At 41.3% G+C, this 21,613-nt stretch overlaps 1 protein-coding gene across 1 annotated transcript in view; it reads right to left on the bottom strand.

Moving 5' to 3' along the window:
• CNTNAP5 (contactin associated protein like 5) overlaps positions 1-21,613 on the bottom strand; it is a 1,040,194-nt gene that overhangs the window by 436,397 nt on the left and 582,184 nt on the right. The window contains exons 9-10 of the mRNA XM_027562987.1: positions 18,330-18,479; positions 15,434-15,605 (exon numbers count right to left, since the gene is read on the bottom strand). Of these exons, the coding sequence (XP_027418788.1) occupies positions 15,434-15,605; positions 18,330-18,479 (322 nt within the window). The remainder of the gene's footprint in view (positions 1-15,433; positions 15,606-18,329; positions 18,480-21,613) is intronic.

The following is a 21,613-nucleotide window of genomic DNA, read 5'->3' as shown; positions in this document are numbered from 1 at the left end:
AGCATCTCGGGCTTTACAAAACTGCCTGCTGAAATATCATTCCCACCTTTATGCTGGTGTTTATTTTAGGTGGGCAGACATGGCCTTTCTTCTGTTGTGCTAAGTGTAGGTATAGCCCGTATGTTATTAGTGATGAATTACTAGAGGGTAAACCCTTTAACCATGGCAGTCAGGATGGCGGTGTATGGAGGGTGGGGGCTGTAAAGGGATGTTACTAATGGTAGACAGAAGAACTCTCAGTACATTCATGTTTAAAAAAAAAAAAGAGGGTATTTGTTTTCACCTAAAATCCCAGTTAGAAGGCCCTTCCTACAAAAGATACCAGAATTTTGCACTTGTTATCTGCTTAGCCCTCTTTCGCCAAGCAAACAGTGATTTCAGCAGAGGACACACACAGGCAGGAAACTGAGATCAGAATCTCCAGCCAGAAATTTGTAGGCGGCAGTGCACGGTGCAAACACTGAGTAATGCAGGACAGCTACACCTGCACAGCATTGAGGATAACACGCCTGGACCTCCCTTTTCTGGTGTACAGTCCTCACCCCTATAAAAACCACCTTTCCTCTCAGATTCTCTCCTAGTGCTCTGCGTATGTGCTTCCTGCCTCTCATATTTGGGAACATAAATGTCTATTTATATACACGTTTATTTGATCAAACAATCATGTAAATAAACATGCTTCTGAATATGAGATTTTCCAAATAAGGAGATGAATGGATGAATGGCCCATAATAGTACAGGGCAGGCCCAGGATCCAAGGACACAAGGAAGTAGGAAAAAACCAGCCACTCTCTGAATCGTTCACTCCTGAATCCACAAGACAAAAAAACGTGCCTTGCACATAGTAGATGCTGAGAAAAGATTTGTATAATGAATGCTTGGGTCACAAAGGAAGATTAGTAGACCTTGGGCAGCCCCTCAGCAAGTGAGAAGGTCAAATACACCAGGACTCACTGGACACTGCCATACATGTGCACTGTGTGTGACCATCTGCATATGTACGCACACATAAAGGCTGGAGCTTGTAAGTTCGATTCTCATTTCAGAGTGTGAGGTTCTGTCATTGTAACACAAGTGTTTGGTCCAATCCATAAACCTTGCATTGTTTAAGAACCACATCTGAGATTTTATGTTTTTCTGAGCAGGGTTAGCTCCCTACCTAATTACGACAAAGAAAATTATGTTTTTCAGCATGTAGTTGGCAAGTATAAGGTGATGATAACACCTTGTCATAATAAAGTTAACGGTGTTCCTGATGCTTTCACAAGAGTTTACACACTAAAATCTGACACATTTAAGTTCTCTTGTGTAACTGTCTCCTTCAGGTTTGTTTTCTCCCTCTGCATTTTCCACATATTGAGATCTCTCTTCATTTGGTCCACAGATCTCTCTTAACATATCCTAATTTTAAGAGAGACAAGCCCTGCCATTGACTTAGTAAATCACACTGAAGGAATTTTTAAGATGAGGCACAGGAATAAGATACAGATGTGGAGAAGGGACATGTGGACACAGAAGGGGAAGGGGAGAGTGGGACAAATTGGGAGAGTAGGACTGAGTATACATACTCAGAGGGAAAGAGAGAGAGAGAGAGTGTGTGTGTGTATATGTATACACACACACACACACACACACACACACACACACACACACACATATATATATATATATATATATATATATATATATACATGGACTTCCCTGGTGGCTCAGATGGTAAAGCGTCTGTCTACAATGCAGGAGACCCAGGTTTGATCCCTCGGTTGGGATGATCCCCTGGAGAAGGAAATGGCAACCTACTCCAGTACTATTACCTGGAAAATCCCATGGATGGAGGAGCCTAGTAGGCTACAGTCCATGAGGTCGCACAGAGTCGGACACGACTGAGCAACTTCACTTCATATACATACATATAGACATATGTATGTACATATATATATATATATATATATATATATATGCTGCTAAGTCGCTTCAGTCGTGTCCGACTCTGTGCGACCCCATAGACAGCAGCCCACCAGGCTTCTCCATCCCTAGGATTCTCCAGGCAAGAGTACTGGGGTGGGTTGCCATTTCCTTCTTCAATGTATGCATGCATGCTAAGTCGCTTCAGTCGTGTCTGATTCTGTACAACCCCATGGTCAGCAGCCCACCAGGCTCCTCTGTCCACTGGACTCTCTAGGCAAGAATACTGGAGTGGGTTGCCATTTCCTTCTCCATATATATATACTACCAGGTGTAAAATAGATAACTAGTGGGAACTTTGTGTAGAGCACAGGGAGCTCAGCTCCATGCTCTGCGATGACCGAGAGGGGTGGGATAGGAGAGAGGGAGGGAGGCTCAGGAGGGAGGGGATATGTGTATACATACAGCTGATTCACTTCATTGCACAGCAGTAACTAACAACACTGTAAATCAATTATACTCCAAAAATAAAATTTTTAAAAAAGAAACAAAATTATGAGTTTTGAAAGGAAAAAAATTTTACCACATATATTTAAAAATAAGATGAAGCAAAAGCTGGAGGGAATATTTTAAACCTATAACTTGAACAAAGTGCAAATATTAATCATTTATCTGAAAAATAAAATAGGTTATATAGGTAGGTAAATTATTCAGAAAGGTGTCATTCTTTTCTGCCTGTATATGGGTTATCTAAAAATCTGAGACATGTACAGCCCCATCCATTTCTGTCCATCTTACTTTTAACTTTAAGAACTTTCATCCTCCTAATCTCAGTCAATCCTTGCCTAATTCCAAGAGGGAAGCAGTAATGGTATCACCTAGTTCTTATTTTACAACCTGTAGTGATAAAACAGATGCACTGTCCCCATCTGACAACTGAGGGAGCCGAAACAGGAGGAGGTTAAGTCCAACGTTAGGGTAAAATGTAAACATAAGGGGTTCACCACCTTGAGACCCTGAGTTTGCTTTCATTTGGAGGTAAATTATTAAATATACATTAAAGTCTGTTTCCTCACCTGCCAAGCTGGGAAGCCAATATTCCCTTTGGGCGCTGTGAGAGTTGCATTGAATGGCATATTATCACACTGCCCATGTCCTGGAAGCAGGGAGCAGAGGGTCTAACTCAGCATTCAGAAGTCTATGTCCCTGGAAAACCTAGGAGGCTGGATTCCTGTCCTGTGAACTTCCTGTGATATATCTTAATACAAGATTAAAATAACATAGGGCTAATTTTAAATTTTGGTTTCACTGTAGAAATGGGTGAGGACATTTTATCAGAGGTCAGATTTGCTTTTTTTCCCAACTAAAATCATATTAAGCTCCTTTTCTCTTCCAAATGAATCTGTAAATGGTACTTACAGTACATCACCAATGAATTCTTTTAGACTAAATAAAAACAGTATTCAAGGCTACTGGTGCTTCACCTCAGCATCCTAGCAAGTGGACATCCATGCAGAAGAGAAAAACCTGAATATGACATTGGCTGTGTAGAAGGACACTCTTTGGAGAATGGGAAAATGGATGGACAGCCCTTATCAGGGTTTTGGATGGAAGTTAAATAAGATCATGATTGGGACTTCCCTGGCTGTCCAGTGGTTAAGACTCTGTGCTTCCAATTCAGGTGGCACGGGTTCAGTCCCTGGTTGGGGAACCAAGATCCCACAAACTACATAGCATGGCCAAAACATTTAAATCGGTAAAAAATCATGATTGATAGAATGGATAAACAACATGGTCCTAGTATGTAGCACAGATAATTATATTCAATATCCTGTGCTAAGCCATCACAAAAGTATTTTAAAAAGAATATATATATAAAACCAGACATGAAATAATGGACTGGTTCAAAATTGGGAAAGGATTATGTCAAGGCTGTCACCTGATTATTTAATTTATACACAGAGTACATCATGCAAAATGCTGGACTGGATGAAGCCCAAGCTGGAATTCAGATTGTCGGGAGAAATATCAATAACCTCAGACATGCAGGTTGACATGCAGATGTCAGACATGCAGATGACACCACCTAATGGCAGAAAGCAAAGAGGAACTAAAGAGCCTTCTGAAGAGGGTGAAAGAAGAGAATGAAAAAGTTGGCTTAACACTCAACATTCAAATAATGAAGATCATGGCATTTGGTTCCATCATTTCATGGCAAATACATGGGGAAACAATGGAAATAGTAACAGACTTTGTTTTCTTGGGCTCCAAAATCATTGCTGACAGTAACTGAAGCCATGAAATTAAAAGACCTCTTGCTCCTTGGAAGAAAAGCTATGACAAACCTTGACAGCCTATTAAAAAAAGAGACATTACTTTGCCGACAAAGGTCCATATAGTCAAAGTGATGATTTTTCCAGTAATCATGTAGGGATGTTAGAGTTGGACTACAAAGAAGGCTAAGTGCTTAAGAATTGATACCTTTGAACTGTGGTGCTGGAGAAGACTCTTGAGAGTCCCTTGGATGGCAAGGAGATCAAACCAGTCAACCCTAAAGGATATCAACCCTGAATATTCATTGGAGGACTGATGCTGAAGCTAAAGTTCCAATACTTGGGCCACCTGATTCAAAGAGCCAATTCACTGGAAAAGACCCCAATGCTGGGAAAGATTGAGGACAAGAGGAGAAGGGAGGGAAAGTGACAGAAAATGATATTGTTGGACGGCATCACTGACTCAATAGACATGAGTTTGAGCAAATTCCAGGAGATAGTGAAGGACAGGGAAGCCTGGGGTGCTGCAGTCCATGGGGTTGCAGGGTCAGACATGACTGAGTGACTGAACAACAACAACCATATGTATAACTGAATCACTTTGCTGTACAGCAGAAATTAACACAACACTGTAAGTCAACTATACTTCAGTAAAAAATATTGATCATGATTGCATGAAAGGAGTAAATATGGAAGAATCTTTTCTTATTATTAATTTAGAAATGTTTTCTGCAGGCTTAAATATAAACAGTGCCTCACAGATGTAACTTAAGAACCTCAAACAAGCTTTTATTCACATTTCATTTTAGATCAGAATTTTTCCTTGCCTGCTGCGTTGTCTGAAACATCAGCCATTCTTGGACAGTTATTTCTTAGGAGGAATGATCCAAGCACCTATTTGTTCAGAGCAGCATATTCTTACCCGCATCTGAATGCAGACATCTCACCTCAGCCTCATTCCTAGAGCTCTCGGAATGAAACCCTCATCTTTGGAAGAGCTTGTCATTATTCACGCAGATCTTGCTCTGGCTTTGTTTTCAGCACAAACATTTCAGATGACCAGTTGGCAAGGGAAGAGACTCACCATCTTCAGATGGGACAGAATGAAGTGCTAACCTTGATTTGTCAGCATAATTATACATGAAGCAAAGGGACCCTGATGCCCTTCCCCACACACAGGGAGACCAGTGCTGTTTTCCATCAAGATAATGATCCCATTTTCTTATGCAAATGAGTGATGAGAGAGATGAGCTTGGCCACAGAACACAGATGCAGTTGTTCAAAGTCATTTATGCAAATCAAACCCAGGCATCAAGTCCTCCAAAGCCCCTATTTCCTGCTGACATTCAGCGGAGTCTAAGAGAGGTGAGGGGAGTTGCCCTTATTAAAGGTGTGGATGAATAAACCAGTACTTTCCCTGTCTAGTTCTAGATGGGGAGGATGTTCTTCCCAAATCAGCTCAAAATCTACCAACCCAAGACGGCCCTGACAAATTAGTCCTGAGGTGGCTCCTCTATTCCCTAATCAGCCCAAAGAAAGAGAGAAAGGTGATCTCTTGGTGGAAGCTTTCAGCTTCTGAGTCTCTTTCAGTGTGCTTGCTTCAAGGTTCTGACAAGGAACGGCATGATGACAACCCCTCAGGCTTCAGTGCTGGCCCATCCATTGTAGCTCATATCCCTTCTCCTCCTGGGTTAGTACAACATTTGTGACATGAATGCAAGAAGGAAACACATCATTTTCTACTTTGCAGTCCTGCTGAAGCATGTAGGATGCCTCCTAGCTAAAAAGTCAGAGGTAGTGCAGTGAAAGGACAGGTCTGATCTCTTCCACCAGACTCCTTGGTCTGTAGCCAGGCTCTGCCATAGACTTGCTGCGTGACCTTGGACACATTACTTAGTGCCACTCTGCTTCAATCTCATTCTGTAAAATGGAGTTAACAGTCTTACCTACTTCATTGGTGGCAGTAAGGATCTGTGTATCTATCTACCTACCATCTGTTATCTATCTGTCTATCTATGATCTACCCCCCCCTCTCATGCGCACACACACACACACACACACACATTTATGAGGTCCGAGCACACAGGAAGCATTATTTAAGAATTAACTACTAATATGATCTGTTATTCAAATTTTAAACTGTGTGCTGCCAAGTTCCCTATGGCTTTGACTTTAAGTTCTTGTTTACACACTAATGTCAAAGCAGCCTTTCCCATCAAGGCAAACAAATGTATAGCATGCCACCCATTCAGAGGCCCAGACTTATGCTTTCCACCCTACCTGGAAGAGTCCTACTTTACCACCCTAAATCCAGTCCATGTTCCCAGTTCCTCTTGAAACCTCATTTCCTCTGTGATACTCCTGTGACCTCCTCTGGCTCCACAAGCCCATCTTTTCTCTTTCCCTGGCCTCTAGGTAATAAACCCTCTATATGAATATGCATTGAAGGATTGGAGAAATCAAGATTCGAATCCTGGCTCCATCAAATACCAAAAATGTGACCTTGAGCAGATAACCGAATTTTCATAAGCACTGGAAGAGCTCTTATTTCTTAAATAATGCTAATGAATAAACCAATGGCTCTTAAATCTGGGTGTGCATCAGAATCAGCCCGGGGGTGGCAGCACTCAGGCTGCCCCCCATGCTTTTGTTCCAGAAAGTATGGGATGGGTCCTCGGGATATGCAGTTAGGGCAATTTGCCAGGTGATTCTGGGGCTGTTGGTCTGGAACTACACTTTGAGAAGAACTTAGAGAATCTGGCAGAACTGTGGAGTGAATTAAATGAAATCATACTCAGAGAATGTTTGCTCAGTAACTGTTATGTAAAATATAACCTTTCCATGTCCCCCATGAAATAGACTACAAATGACAAATAAAAACAGCAGAAGCGCTCTTGTTTGGATTGAGGGCCCATCCCATGAGATAAGGGAGAACACACCATATTGTAACATTTCTCACTTTGGAGTTGGAAACTTAGATTGTGTGGGCTGTGCCCTTACAGTAGTTTTTCTGGCACCCAATGTACAAGCTTTCAATTGGAGAGAAAATGGAAAACATATGCATTACCCTGCTATGTAAGATTTTTATGTAGCCTACTGTTTTGAACAAACACCCACACACTGGGTGGGTTTTAGCAGAAGTCTGTTTGTTAGAGGTCATCCCACTGAACATTTCCCTTTGTTCAGTGTTCACGACTCCCAGCTCTGAACCAGGAAGGTAAGAATCTTGACCAAAGAGTTGAACATATGCTATGGGCTTCCCTTGTGGCTCAGCCAGTAACGAATCTGCCTGCAATGCAAGAGACCTAGGTTTGATCCCTGGGATGGCAAGATCCCTGGAGAAGGGAAAGGCTACCCACTCTAGTATCTGGCCTGGAGAATTTCATGGACTGTATAGTCCATGGGGTCACAAAGAGTCGGACATGACTGAGCAACCACCAAACTGTAGGAAGTGTCTTAAAAGAATGTGCGTTGGAAGAAAAGGAAATCATTATGGAATGAGAAGCTACATTTCCTAACTTATTTGGCTGTAGGAAACTTAAAGCAGTTTCCCACATGGGATTCACTTGCTGGAACAAGCAAATTGTTTATTATTTTTTAGCTTTATACTTTATATTGGACTATAGTTGGTTAACAGTGCTGTGTTAGTTTCATGTGTACAGACAGGTGATTCAGTTATACATATACATGTATCTATTCTTTTTCAAATTCTTTTCCCATTGAGGTTGTTACCTAAGAATGAGCAGAGTCGATATAAGTGAATTTACCTATAAAACAGAAACAGACTGACAGACTTAGAGAATGAATTTATGATTACCAGGCTAGTGGGCTTCCTGGGTGGTGCTAGTGGTGAACCTGCCTGCCAGTGCAAGAGATGTAAGAGCTTTGGGTTCAATCCCTGGGTTGAGAAGATCCCCCGGAGGAGGGCATGGGAACCCACTCTAGTACTCTTGCCTGGAGAATCCCATGGACAGAGGAACCTGGTGGACTAGGGTGGCAAAGAGCTGGACACAAATGAGCACATACTCACTGACCAGACCAGAAGGGTTGGGGGAAGGGGGAAGGAATACATTGGGAGTTTGGGATCGACATGCACACACTGCTATCTTTAAAATGGATAACCAACAAGGAGCTACTGTATAGTACAGATTGTTTCATTTTAGAAAATGTTAAGAGCAAAACTGTCTCTACAGGAAATTACAGCAAAGGCCCCAGGAGCAGAGGTCCCTCTTTGGTACCTGTCTTTGCCACACTCCACAAAACAGTTATCTCCTTCTATGAAAAAATCTAAGCTGTGTGATCTCCAGGGAACATCTGCAATATCACCAATAAGGAAGGAACACAGGAAATGGGACCCATTTCCAGGAAAACTTTACCAGGCACCAGAAGACCCAGTGTGATCAGCAGTCTCTGCCCATTTTCTTTTTAGAGAGATTTCATCTATTTATTTTTAATTTATTAAATTAAAAATAAAATAAAATAATGTATAATTTTTTCTTTGGATGCATCAGGTCTTAGTTGTACATGGGATCCTCGCTGCATCATGCAGAATCTTTTGCTGTGGTGCACAGACTCTTTAGTCGCCCTGCAGCAAGAGGGATCTTAGTTCCCAGACCAGGCACCAAACCCAGGTCCTCTGCATTGCAAGGTGGATTTTTAACCACTGGGCCACCAGGGAAGTCCCTCGGTTGATCTTTACTAAGGTTTTTGGCAATATTTTTGATGGGTGAGGTCACTCTTATTTTTATGGTGCCACACCCTCCTTGACCCCTACAAAATCTGAGCCTAATCTAGAAGGAAAAACCAAGCTCTGATTTTCAGAGGGACCAGCAAATAAAATAACTGTCCTCAAAATAACAAAAAGACAAGTAATGTTCATTGGCAGCTGGAGCTGCCCAAACTCTGGCATCTCCTCTCTGTGCTTGGGTTCTCAAACCCAACCTTCCTTCCTCCAAAAACAGCCCTTCACACAAACACCTCTGAAGATCTGACTGTTTTCGTTTGTATTCACAAAGGTATTGCTTGTAGTGGGAAGCAGAGGAGAGGCTGAGTGCCAAAGGGAAGTCTGGAGGAAGATGGAATTCAGTTGCCACCAAAAGTGTCCCTTGGACTCATTTCAATGACCTTTGAAGAGGAAGACTGAGATAGAGCTTCTGGAACTTTCTAGAGGCCCTTTAATACTCTGATCAGGAAGGCAGTTGCTTGAGAGCCCAGTAGGAGCAACACCTAGATACTTGCTCCATTATTATAGGCAATCCTTGCAATCACACTGCCTCTAGGATTAGAGGGTTTAGGCAGTGCTTCTCAAAGTCTGGTCCCAGTTGCACCCTGGAATTTGTTAGAAATGCAAATTCTTTGGCCCACAGTAAAAATCAGAAATTCTAAGGGTGGAGCTCAGCAATTTAGGTTCTAACTACCCTTCCTGGTGATTCTGATGCAAACAGTCTAGGATCTGCCAGTAACATTTAAGGAGGGGTTCATTCCCAGGTTCACGTAAATTCAGGGTCTGCAGGCATGAACAGGCATGAACCTGGAAATAAGAATCACCTCAAATTGTGTGCCCTGGACACATCACATGCTCACCTTACCCTACCCAGGCCCAGTGATTGTCCTAAAGAATCTCTGGGCGATCTCTTTAGGAGAATCCAGAGATCACTGGACCTGGGCTCCAAAATTGATTGGTATCTTCCTAATAGGGAATGGTTGGTGCCTCAGAGGTGCAGCTCAAAGAGAACTGAAGCCCAAGGAAAATCACTGAGCATTGATCTGAGGGCACATATGAGGTCTCTCTAGGCTTCCCTGTTGGCTCAGATGGTTAAGAATCTGCCTGCAATGCAGGAGACCTGGGTTCAATCCCTGGGTTGGGAAGATCCCCTGGGGGAGGGTATGGCAACCCACTCCAGTATTCTCACCTGGAGAATCCCCAGAGGATCCTGGCAGGCTACAGTACATGGGGTCGCAAAGAGTTGGACATGACTGAGTAACTAAACACAGCACAGCACATGAGGTCTATCTATGGAGATCCAGCGCAGAAACTACAGGAGATACCTTGGCCATAGTGGGGAAATATCAGAGGGAGACCTGAGCTTCTCCTCCCTGTGTAAATGGGAGAGTTAGCAAACCACTGGCTCTAGGAATTCACATGGCAAAATCACTGAGCATCTACCGTCTACTGGACACACAACTGAGTGCCTGACTTCTTGTGCTCTCTCATTTAACTTTCAAGACAAAGGTTCTATTATCCTAGCTTTGCAAAAGAAGAGACAGACAAAAAAGGTTAAATCCTATGCATCATATTTCAAGCTGACAAGTAACAGACAGGGAATTAAACATGCTCTCATGCCTCTCAAATCCACTGCCACCTGCACTGGAATTGATGGCTTTCTCCAGGTGTGACTTCCACTTCCCCTCACTGATTCATCAGCATCCCTGTTTGCTCCTCTAAGTTTGGGTTCACACCTTGAATCCTTTTTCCTCTTGGGATGACGTCTTAGACAGCATTTGGTGATTAGTTTCTTCAGCCCTGGACGTTGAACCCTGCAGGACTGGATATGGCTCCCGGAATTAACTGCTTGGATTCTTCCACATAAGTCCTAGGAAGAAGCATTCCTTGACCTGGGCCAGCAAAAGTGGGACATCCTTACATCACTAAATCCTTGCCTGAATAGAGTTCCCTAATATTCTGCAATAACCTAAATGGGAAAATCATCTGGAAAAGAATAGATACATGCATATGTATAGCTGAATCACTTTGCTGTACACCTGAAACTAACACAGCAATATAAATCAACTATATTCTAATATAAAATAAAATTTAAAAATAAGGTACAAAGATATAATGTACTACATGGGGAATATAGCCAGTATTTTATAATAATTATAAGTGGAATGTAACCTTAATATTGTGATTACTATGTTGTACACTTGCAACATATATAATAAAAAGAAAAATTGTAGATTAAAAAAAAAGACCTTGCCTGACATTGCATACCATTTTGAATGCCTCCCTTTTAAAAGGAAGCTCATTGGGCACCTAAGGTTTACAAGAGATTTAATATATGGCACATCCCTGAACAACTTTTGTATGAATATGAGGTTACCTATTTAGATCCACAGGCACAAAGTGACTTCCATTTCCAGTTCAGATCCTTTTGGGTAGATAGTACAAGGGATAGAACCCTGGCAGTGTCTAACTCTGGATTGAAATTTCAGTCCTATGACCATGAAAAAGTGGACATAATCTCCAGATCTTAGTTTACTCCCTTGAAAAAATGGGATATTAGTGTTCTCATGCCCTCCTGCCTTCTATAGCTCTTACTACATCCTATTCTACTAAAGTATATATTGATACAATAAGAATGCCTCTTATTATTATTAAGATGGCCACTCACTTAAAAGTGTCTGTCACTCACTCAGTGTCTGTCTATGAGGTCAAATAACCAAAGGCATGATTCCGCTGTAAGCATACTTTGCTTGATGATGGTTTATAATACCAAGTTTGGCCTACTTTAAGCCCAAGAGCATGCAGGAGGTAAGTTTAGCCCATGAAGAACCATGTTTTGGGGTGTGGAGAACATGAGACTGGAGATTTAGCCTGCAAAGGACAGATGGTGGCTGAGCATCATATTCTAGAGGTATAAAGAGTACTGAAGGTGGTTGGGGTCTGTCAAGTCCCAACTGTGATTTCTTCAAGGGTTCTCTCAACTTGATCTTGGACTGTCAGACACTGGGCAGTCCTCCAAAGAGCCTCCTAAAGCCAGCATGTTCCTTGCTGCCAGGGCTGCTGTGGGCCAGTCCAGTTCCTCCACCTCCTTTCTTCCTCAAGGCCAGAAGCTTCAGCAAAGTGCCCATTATGGAGATGCAAATTATTGGTTTAAATCCTTCAGTCCTTGAGAAGGAACTCTCCCAGCTTTTACTCAAAATTTCAGCCATAAAAAAGAATGAAATAATGCCATTTGCAGCAACATGGATGGACCTAGAGACTATCACACTAAATAAAGTAAATCAGAGAGAAAGAAAAAGATCATATGACATCACTGTTATGTGGAATCTAAAATATGATACAAATGAACTTATTTACAAAGCAGAAACAGACTTCGTTGCTTTTCAGTGGCTAAGTTATATCTGACTCTTCGTGACCCCATGGACTTAGCATACCAGGTTCCTCTGTACTCCATTATCTCCCAGAGTTTGCTCAAATTCTTAAATATAGAGAAAACAAACTTACGGTTACCAAAGAAGGAAAAGGGGGGAGGAGAGATAAATTTGGAGTTTGGGACTAACACATACATACTTCTATATATAAAACAGGTAACCAACAATGACCTACTATAAACTATATACTGTGTACTATACTATACTCAATATTCTGTGAGAACCTATAATGGAAAAGGTTCTGAAAAAGAATCAGCTATGCATATGTATAACTGAATCACTTTTCTGTACACCTAAAACTAACACAATGTTGTAAATCAACCATATTCCAATATAAAATTAAATATTTTTATGAAAATAAAATACAACTGTACTCAAAGTATGACATTGGAATGTGTGCTTATTTGCTCATTGTTCAACTCTTTGTGACTCTTTTGGACTGTAGCCCACCAAGCTCCTCTGAATATGGCATTGTTCAGATAAGAGTACTGGAGTGGGTTGCCATTTCCTTCTCCATGATATTTGAATATATTTTCATCAAAAGCATATATTAAAGGTAAGAAATTTAAAAATCAAAATTATTTTTGTTGTGTTTTCACAAAATTTTCTTCTGAAGTCTTAAAGCTCACTGTTACAAATAAAAGATAAAATAGGAATCATAGTTAATGAAAACTAACATTTTTAATCAAAAAGATTTAAAGTATCTAATGTTTTAAAGTACTCATTGAATTTCATTAAACCTCACTAAATTTTTCTGAAAAAAGCCACACACAGCCAGACTGTTCTCTATCCCCACGTGTCCCCACAAACCCCACCCCCACCCCAAGTGGCAAGCTCCTTGAAGGCACAACTTCCTTCGCACTTGTCCTTAAATCAGGTTCACATCGACTAGCATGTTAAAAACAAAATGCAAAACTCAGAAACCACCTGTTTTTCTAACCCCAACCCCCTCTCCAACCAAATGTTAAATAGAAGTTCAAGAAATAATTAATTAAGCAAAGCCTTTTACCAGTTTCCCTTCTGTTAGAGAGACTGTCTGGTAAATCAAGAAAAATGTCCCACTTACCCACTAAACTAAACACAATCCCTTATTATACAATTAACCAAAACACTATTGTATGTAATACAATTATACAGTCTACAATTACACAAAAGTAATGATGCAAAGTAGATGGCAATGGCATCCCATGTAATCAAAAATAATGAAAGCACCCTCAGTTAGAAATTAACTAATCATAAGAGATCCCTATTGATAAATTTTCCATCAATCTACACTTTGCAAAAGGCTGTCCTGTCTGATGAAGTGGGATACCCCCCAATCCCTTATCATTAATAACGACTATAGGAATGACAACCATTCTGCAAGATATCTTTTATTTTGAGATCTCTAAACTGGCATATTCTAATGAAGCATGCATTTTATTACCCACTTTTCCAGCTGGCCAAATAGGAAAAAAATGAAGCAGAAGAGCCTGGGAGTCTGTGTGATTTGTTGACAATCCCATGTGGAGTGGTATTAACAGAGAAACATGCATATAAATTTCCACCGAATTCTATCAGTCATTCCGAGCATGAGAGGAGATTATGGTCTGCAGAGCTGATTTCTGTGATGCTCAGTACAGGCACCTACTATTTCTCATCATTGTTCCCCCGGACTGGAGCAGTGACCTCTCTGTCTCTTGGCTGGTTCTTTTCCAATGCATCCTTCTCACTTTTCCTGAATACTCTTTTTACCAAACAAATCTGACTGCCTTCCTTCTTGAGTCTTCCTAGGGCATCAGGCTAAATGCCACACACATGCAAAGCTCTTTATAATTGACGCACATCCCCAGCCATATTCACATCATATGCTCTATCACCATGACCTATATTTTGTGGAATCTAAGACAACATTTACTGTAAGACATGACATTATTTTACAGGCTCCTAAGAAAAATAAACAGCCAATTAAACTACTATAAACCTTCAAAGGTAAGATGCATCACCATATTAGAGGTTTTTAAGTGAAAACTAAGCGTCTTGGGTAGACAAAAGGCTTGCAAACCATGATCCCCCTATTCTTATGGCATTTTGCATGCCACATCCTTCCAACTTATGAGTTACCATCACCCCCGCCCCTCAGCCAAGCCTGCCCATCTTGTAAGACTCAGCTCAACATCACTTCCTGAAAGCTGTCCTGACCTCCTCTGCCACTGTCATAGATCTCACAAATAAAGGTATACTTCTTGGATATTGATAGCATTTTATGGTGATGTCTAATTAATTCCCTGAAACATAAGCAGAGACTCTATACCAGCAACACAGAGGCAAACACTTAACACGTATTGCTAACTCATTCAGCAAAGGGCATCTTGACCTAGGTGAGTAGCACGGGCAGAAGGAAGGAGATAAAGTGCTAGAGAGAACACATGGGCCCCATGATTAACTTTGCTGAAAATTCAGAACCCCTCCTCTTTCATTTCCTGCAACGAGTCTCTGAATCTCTTATTCAAAATCTCAATTTCAGAAACATCAAATAAAAGAGGAGCTAGAGCCCAGGAGAAATGAAGAGGGAAAGGGAAGTGTTGCTAAAGGTGTTAAGTTGTGAAATAGAAGTGCTGCTCTCTGTCCAGGGTCTGATTTTTTCCGGTAAAAGAAGCAGTGGGTGAGGGGTGGTAACAGCAAAGATCAGGCTTCCAGGGAGTCACCGAACTACTGGACACTGTCAAAACTTCTGTTACAGGTATCCCAGAGGGCTTGATTTCATCTGTCTGTGTGAAGGGACACACACTGCTATTCCTAACTGCAATCCCTCCCTCCTTTTCACTTCCCTCTTAACTTCAAAGTAATCAAATGTTGTTTATGCATAAAATTTTAATCCTTTCACAAATTTGTATTTTGATTTAATTTGCATATCCCATTTACTGCAAGTGAAAATCAACTTATTTAAAACATTTTTCCCTGGGCCTGAAATCCTTTTAGAAATATATTCCATTAGGCGACTCAATTATATCTAATGTGGCTGATGTCAGTGGATTTGAATTTTGGTGAAAGAAACTCATATTTAGAACAGTGAGAATGGGAATGGGGTGGGAGAACAGAGGAGAAGAGACAATAATTACCTGTCTTTGATGCTACACAGATCAATGTGTAAATCACTAAAATTCCCCAGGGAACCTTGCTGAACTGAAATGAGGTCCTTGGGCTGGTTATCAATAAAGATGAGCCTCATGCAGCCTTGGAAAGCCTTAATAGGATTTAAACATTGGGAATCGGTGAGATTGTCAGGGCACCCTGTGGGACAGAGAAAAAAAAAATAAGAAGAATACTGAAATGACCAGTCATTACTTTAGTGACCTATTGACAGAAGACCTTAAAGTCTAATTATTTCAATATTTTTTCATTCACAGCAGTGCACACATTTTTTGTTGTAAATCATACCATTCTCAGAGATGGGACAAAACTGGTACAAAATGGGGCATATTTAATCACTGTATAGAACAGAAAACAAAATATGTTACAGGGGATACTGATGCCATTGCATTTATCTCATTCTTATTTCTTTTTTCCCTATTTGTAAGCCATTTGCTATTGTTTTGTGTGGTATACTTCACTCAGCCCAAGAAAGCAACATATCATAACTACTTGGGAATTTCAGTTCTGTCTTAAAAACACACTTTTAAACGAACAATTCAATTCTGAATTACACATTCAAAGAAAATTATGCTTTGGGTAAGAACGGTAGCAGAGTAATTGTCTGGTTAATTGTCAGCATTATCAGGCTTAGTTCCTGAGAAAAGTATATACAGGAACATAACTGGAATTTTGAAGTGATATGCAAAGCAAACCCAAATGCTAAAGGAACTAAGAGTTTAAATGCACAGTTATAGGGCTGTAATCACATATATGAAAGTTTAACACCATAACCTTTTTAAAGGGTGTTGTTTTAAAAAATACGCATCACACTAATTGAGCATAGCTTGCAACCAGAGAATAACTACTTCTCATTGCCAGGTATAGAGTCACAGACGTGCATGGGTGCCTGTGCTCTTTATAACTCCATTCCAATGGTTTTAATAGGTTCAGAGCATATGGGAATGCAAGCTTGAAAACATGGCAATAACCCATAAATAATTGGGAATTATTTCAGCCATCTCTAATAGACAGTCACTGCTGGGCTGAAGCCCAGCAGCTGGTTAACAGCTCACAGGCACACTATAAAATGAAGAGAGACGCTACAACTTCTAATTGAAGCTGTAGAGAGAATTTATGTAAGTTGACGATTATTACTCAAACTCATTTTTCACTTGCCTTAAGTTTACAGTCTACGTGTGGGGCGTTTGTTTAAACACTGTTCAGATCTCAGATAAATCTTCCCTCCTCAGCCTGGAGTCTCACAAGACCCGCGTCTAAAAACACTTCTACTGGGGGAAGGGAGCTATTTTGCCTTTGAGGCATTTTGGATACTTAAGTCACGTAATTAATTCAATGTTATTTCCCCCAGAAATAAATATAAGATTGCTTTATTCTGTATCAATGAAACATTGCATATGATGCGAAATTATACATTCTGTGAGATTTATCTTTGGGGCCCCCAAGACCCTTTTTTTGCCGTCTTTAGAGTACGTCCTTCTGCTGTCACTAGTGGGGCATGGAGAACTCAGATTTAGGGTTAAATCCTGCTTCTACTACTCATACAAATTATTTCATCTCTGTAAACACCAGTGTTACTATCTGTAAAATGGAGCTAAAATTATCTACCTCACAAAGTTAGTGCCTGAATTAAATGATGTAAGACACATAAAACAATTACAGAGGATGAAAATGTTCCCTTTCTAAAGGAATTTGTTATCTGGGCATAATATGGAGATTTGGAGTGAAGGACAGAGGCTCTGGGTCCTAAAATCAAACCACAAAGGAATCACTCCAGTCAGCTTCCCTCCTAGGACACCCTGATGTGTACACTGCCTCTTTGCCAAGTCCCTTTTATATTTCAAAGATAACCCCATGTCAATGGTATGAGAGAAGCGATTTACAAATTCTATTTCAAAGACTGTACTTTTTACAGGATACTTCTCTTTAGACCAGGCCCAGCAGATGCCCATATTTACAAAAGGTGAAACCAGTCTGCCCATTCTAATGTAGAAAGCACGATGTTGCAGGTTTAACCTTGACTCACTGAACTCTCCCAGCAATTCTGCTTTGTTTCCCCACATTCTGGATAAGGAAGTTCAGGGACCATGAGTGTGTTACTCAAGGTCAGACAGCTGCTGAGATTAATTACTCGTTAAAGACTGTTTCCATAATACCAACAATTGACAAAGTAAGCATGGATAGTTTTAATGAAAAAAAATACCCTTAAAATTAAATAAAAATGCACATATGCTATAAAAATAAAGCCTAATTATATATTTCTCCTCCTTACCAGATTGCCCTTGCCTTTTCATATTTGGCAAATTTCCTAGCATTGGAGGGGGCTGCTCTTTGTGGAGCTATAAATTCATGGCCCTTCTAGGTCTTCCTTCTAGCTCCCCTCCATGAGCATGGCCTCCAGGGATGTGAGGAAGGGATGCGTAGGGCATTAAGAAAGCAAATCAGCTGAGAAGTGATGGAGAAAGCTGAGGATGCTGGTTGTGCATTCCCATCTGGATTTTTTTCTCTTTCAGGTACTGCTGACTCTCGGTAGACTTTCTCTGAGTTTTCAACTGAGTTTCTACTCTGGAATATGATCACAGAGTTTGGCATGGCTACAAAAAATCTCCTTTGGATGTGTTACATAACACGAGCTCTTATAGCTAGATTTTTTTTTTTTCCCCTCAGCACTGACCTAGATAATTTGTACAGCTGTGAAAAGTTTGCTTCTCATTATTTTGAGCTTGAGGATAGGGATGTGGTGTGTGTGTGTGTGCGCCTTGGGAGAATGGTCAATTTGACACAGAAAGAATCATTGTAGTGAAATAAGTGCCCACTGCATTCTCCCTCCCTCCTTTTTTCAACCTCAAAAGCTGGGGAATTTACCTCCAAAATAGTAGCGATTTCCAGAATAAATCTGCATCCTGCTGGTGTCCTGAGCCGGGGATGCTGCATCGTTATCCAGCGTGAGAGTGATGCGGTTCCTTCTGGCATTGATGCTAACTGAATGCCACAAGCCGTCATTCAAGTCCCTTCCTGTAAAAAACACAGGGAGGACAAGCGTAGTGATGATTGACTCGGGCAGGTTTGCAAAGAGTAAGGGAAGTTCTCTTGTCTGCTATGGTCCACGTACATACTTAGAGTGGACGCTCTCTTCATTTTGCAGCTTCCCGGGAGTCATCTTTTTCTTTTTACCATTTAATTCTATTGTTTATTTTTTTAAATGGGAGCTGAACCATAGAATATACCTTCACACTAGGTCTCAGAGCCTAAGAAGAGGATTATCAGATACCTTACAAGTAGTCTCAGTATTTAGCCTTCATGCTTGCAGTAAAATAGATAGTACAGTTAAAAAGTTTCTGCCCAAGAGCTTTCTTTTAATCAATACAATGGAAATAAGGCCTTAAAAACCTATAAGTTGTTTTCCACACAGGCCTTCAGTTGCCTAGATCTCAGCTGGTTCTGCTGGTAAGTTGGGGAAAGAGTAACCCCTGACTCAGACAACAAGTTGGGGAGATGGAATGCCAAAGACTGTGAGGGTGCCACTCATTGTAACAGCTGCTGTGCTGTGAAGTTGCCATTAGGGAAAGGGCAACAGTACAGAAAAGGCCTTCCATCTCAAGCGCCAAGGGACACTGAGAAGAAATGACAATTTGGGAGGAGCTTCGAGCAAATAGTCACAATGTACTAAGCTTAAAATAAACTCATCTATGCCTAAAATAAAGAATGTTGCTTAACCACTTCTAATATGTTTGGTTTGAAAAAATGGGCAACACTTCTTCATATACTACAAAGCTATAGAAAACATTTATTGACTTATTGATATATAAATTCAGAGTCAAAAGATTTAAAAAAAATTCAAAATGTTCCCAGTGTTTTTTAATCTCTGAGTAGTGGAATTATAGGCAATTTTAGTTTTCTCACATTTTTCTAAACATGGCATATATATGTTTTAGTAAAATAAAACTGCTTTTAGAGGCAAAAGTAAATTAGGAAAGCTAGAGATTCCAATGATACACCAGGCAGAGGAGCCTCCTGTTGTTGAAAGGGACATAACAGACTAGTTTAATTCCAGTCTTTTTCCTTAACTAATTATGTGACACTGGCTGAGTCACCTACCTTTCCAAGCTCTGGTTTTATCTCCTGTAAATATAATTCTTACTCTATGTCATTGGTAAGGGATCCACTGAGATCAGGCAGGAAAGCTCCCAGGGTATGTAGCTTGTAGGCATAGTGGGTGTTTATTTATAGTATATTTCTCTCTTGTTCTTTTGCCCTGGATGCCTTTGGTTCACACTATACCACACTGCCAACGTCCTTTGTTGAGGAAAGTGCCTTGGGAATTAAGTCACGAGGGTTTCAGCTATTTCCTACAAAATTGTTAGTGTTACTTGCTCGGTTGTGTCCGACTCTGTAAGCCCATAGGCTGTGGCCACCAGGCTCCTCTGTCCATGGAAATCTTCAGACAAGAATACTGGAGTGGGTTGCCATTTCTGGAGGGGATCTTCCTGACCCAGGGATTGTACCCACATCTCCTGCATTGGCAGGCAGATTCTTTACCTTCTGATCCATCAGGGAAGCCCTCCTACAAAATGTTTATCATCTATCAAGGTTCAGTCTGTGCAAAGTGTTCACTGAAAGAAACATAGTCCTAATACCTAGTCTGGTCACAAAGATTTGTTTGTAACCAGAGCAGAGAGCCACCCATTTCTTCACTCAACAGACACGTGTTGTGCCCTGCTACGCGCCAAGTTACCTGCCTTTCCTTATTGACTCAGTTTTCCTCCCCTGAAAAATAGAGAGAATGAGTGTACTTCTAGGGTCTTGGGAGAATTATATCCATTAATATAGTAGGACCTGTAGGACAGCCCATGTCACAAAGTAGACAATAATGTTTGCTAAAACAAAAGAACAGAACAGCAACCATAAAACGCATGCCTCTCCCCTGCCCCTGTGTTTGGGAGAGTGGATAGTCACTTCATCTGGGATAATCCGTAATTAGATGGAAGAGACTTAGGCAAAGAGGTTTACAATACTGTCCTTGGAGAATTGCAGGCTAGTGGCTTAGAGAAGCAAGCAGACAACAGCCCTGCTTGCAATTCTGGGTGAATCAGTAGTACAGGGATACAGAAGAAAGACCTAACTCAATATAAGGGTCTCAAAAATACTTCACAGAAAAAGTGGTGACAATTTTAGGAATTTGTGAAAACTGAGCAAGAGTTTCTCATTTCTCAAGAGTTCCAGGGACCAGAGCGCCTAAGGTCTGGAATGAAACGTAGTACAGGACAACAGGAAGCTATATGGAAAGAGGGTCTGGTCACCCAGGGGCCTCATGTACCAGGTTAAGGAAATGTTTCACCATTAGCCTGGGACAAAGAATTCCGGAGGGCACTTTAGCCAAGATTCTATCAGAATCTCTGGGCAAGGGACCTTGGGCATCTGCATTTTTTAAAAGTCCCTTGAATGATTCTAATATGCAGCCAGGAATGAAATCACTGATCTAGAATCTGGTGGCTCAGTGATAAAGAATCCATCTGCCAATGCCGGAGATGAGGGTTCAGTCCCTGAGCCGAGAATATTCCCCTGGAGAAGGAAATGGCAACCCACTCCAGTGTTCTTGCCTAGGAAATCCCACGGACAGAGAAGCCGGACAGAAGGCTACAGTCCATGGGGTTACAAAAGAGTCAGATACAACTTAGTGACTAAACAAGAACATCAGCATGGGGATGACCTGGCTGGAGGCACACATTCAAAGACTCTGGTGACCGATGGCAGGAACAAGGAGCAGCAAGGACGGAAGCAGAACGGGGCATGGGGTGGGGAGAGGCCTGACATGTGCACAGGCCCCAGGGGACAGAATGATGGGGGTCTCAGGCAAAGTAGCAGCTGTGAAGATGGAGAGGAAGGGACAGATAGGAGCTATTTCTGGAGCTCAGTCTTTATAGTGCCTACTGGGACAGTCCCTGAGAAACCAGCTGGGGAGAAAGCACTGAAAATCAGACTAGAGGTCTGCAGGGCTTCTCAGAATGGCTACTAAAGAGCCCTTGCCTCTGAGCCATCCGATGGCCATAGAAGCTGCCCCCAGGAAAGCGCAGCACCAGGCTCGAAGCCCAGCTGTGATACACAGGGGCAGCTGTGCTCCATCTGTTCTGAATAACCCAGATGTAAGG

Source organism: Bos indicus x Bos taurus, chromosome 2 (assembly GCF_003369695.1).
Source record: "Bos indicus x Bos taurus breed Angus x Brahman F1 hybrid chromosome 2, Bos_hybrid_MaternalHap_v2.0, whole genome shotgun sequence".
NCBI lineage: Eukaryota > Metazoa > Chordata > Mammalia > Artiodactyla > Bovidae > Bos > Bos indicus x Bos taurus.
Note: the sequence above shows the minus strand (reverse complement) of the source record. Positions and strands in the feature narration are given on the sequence as shown.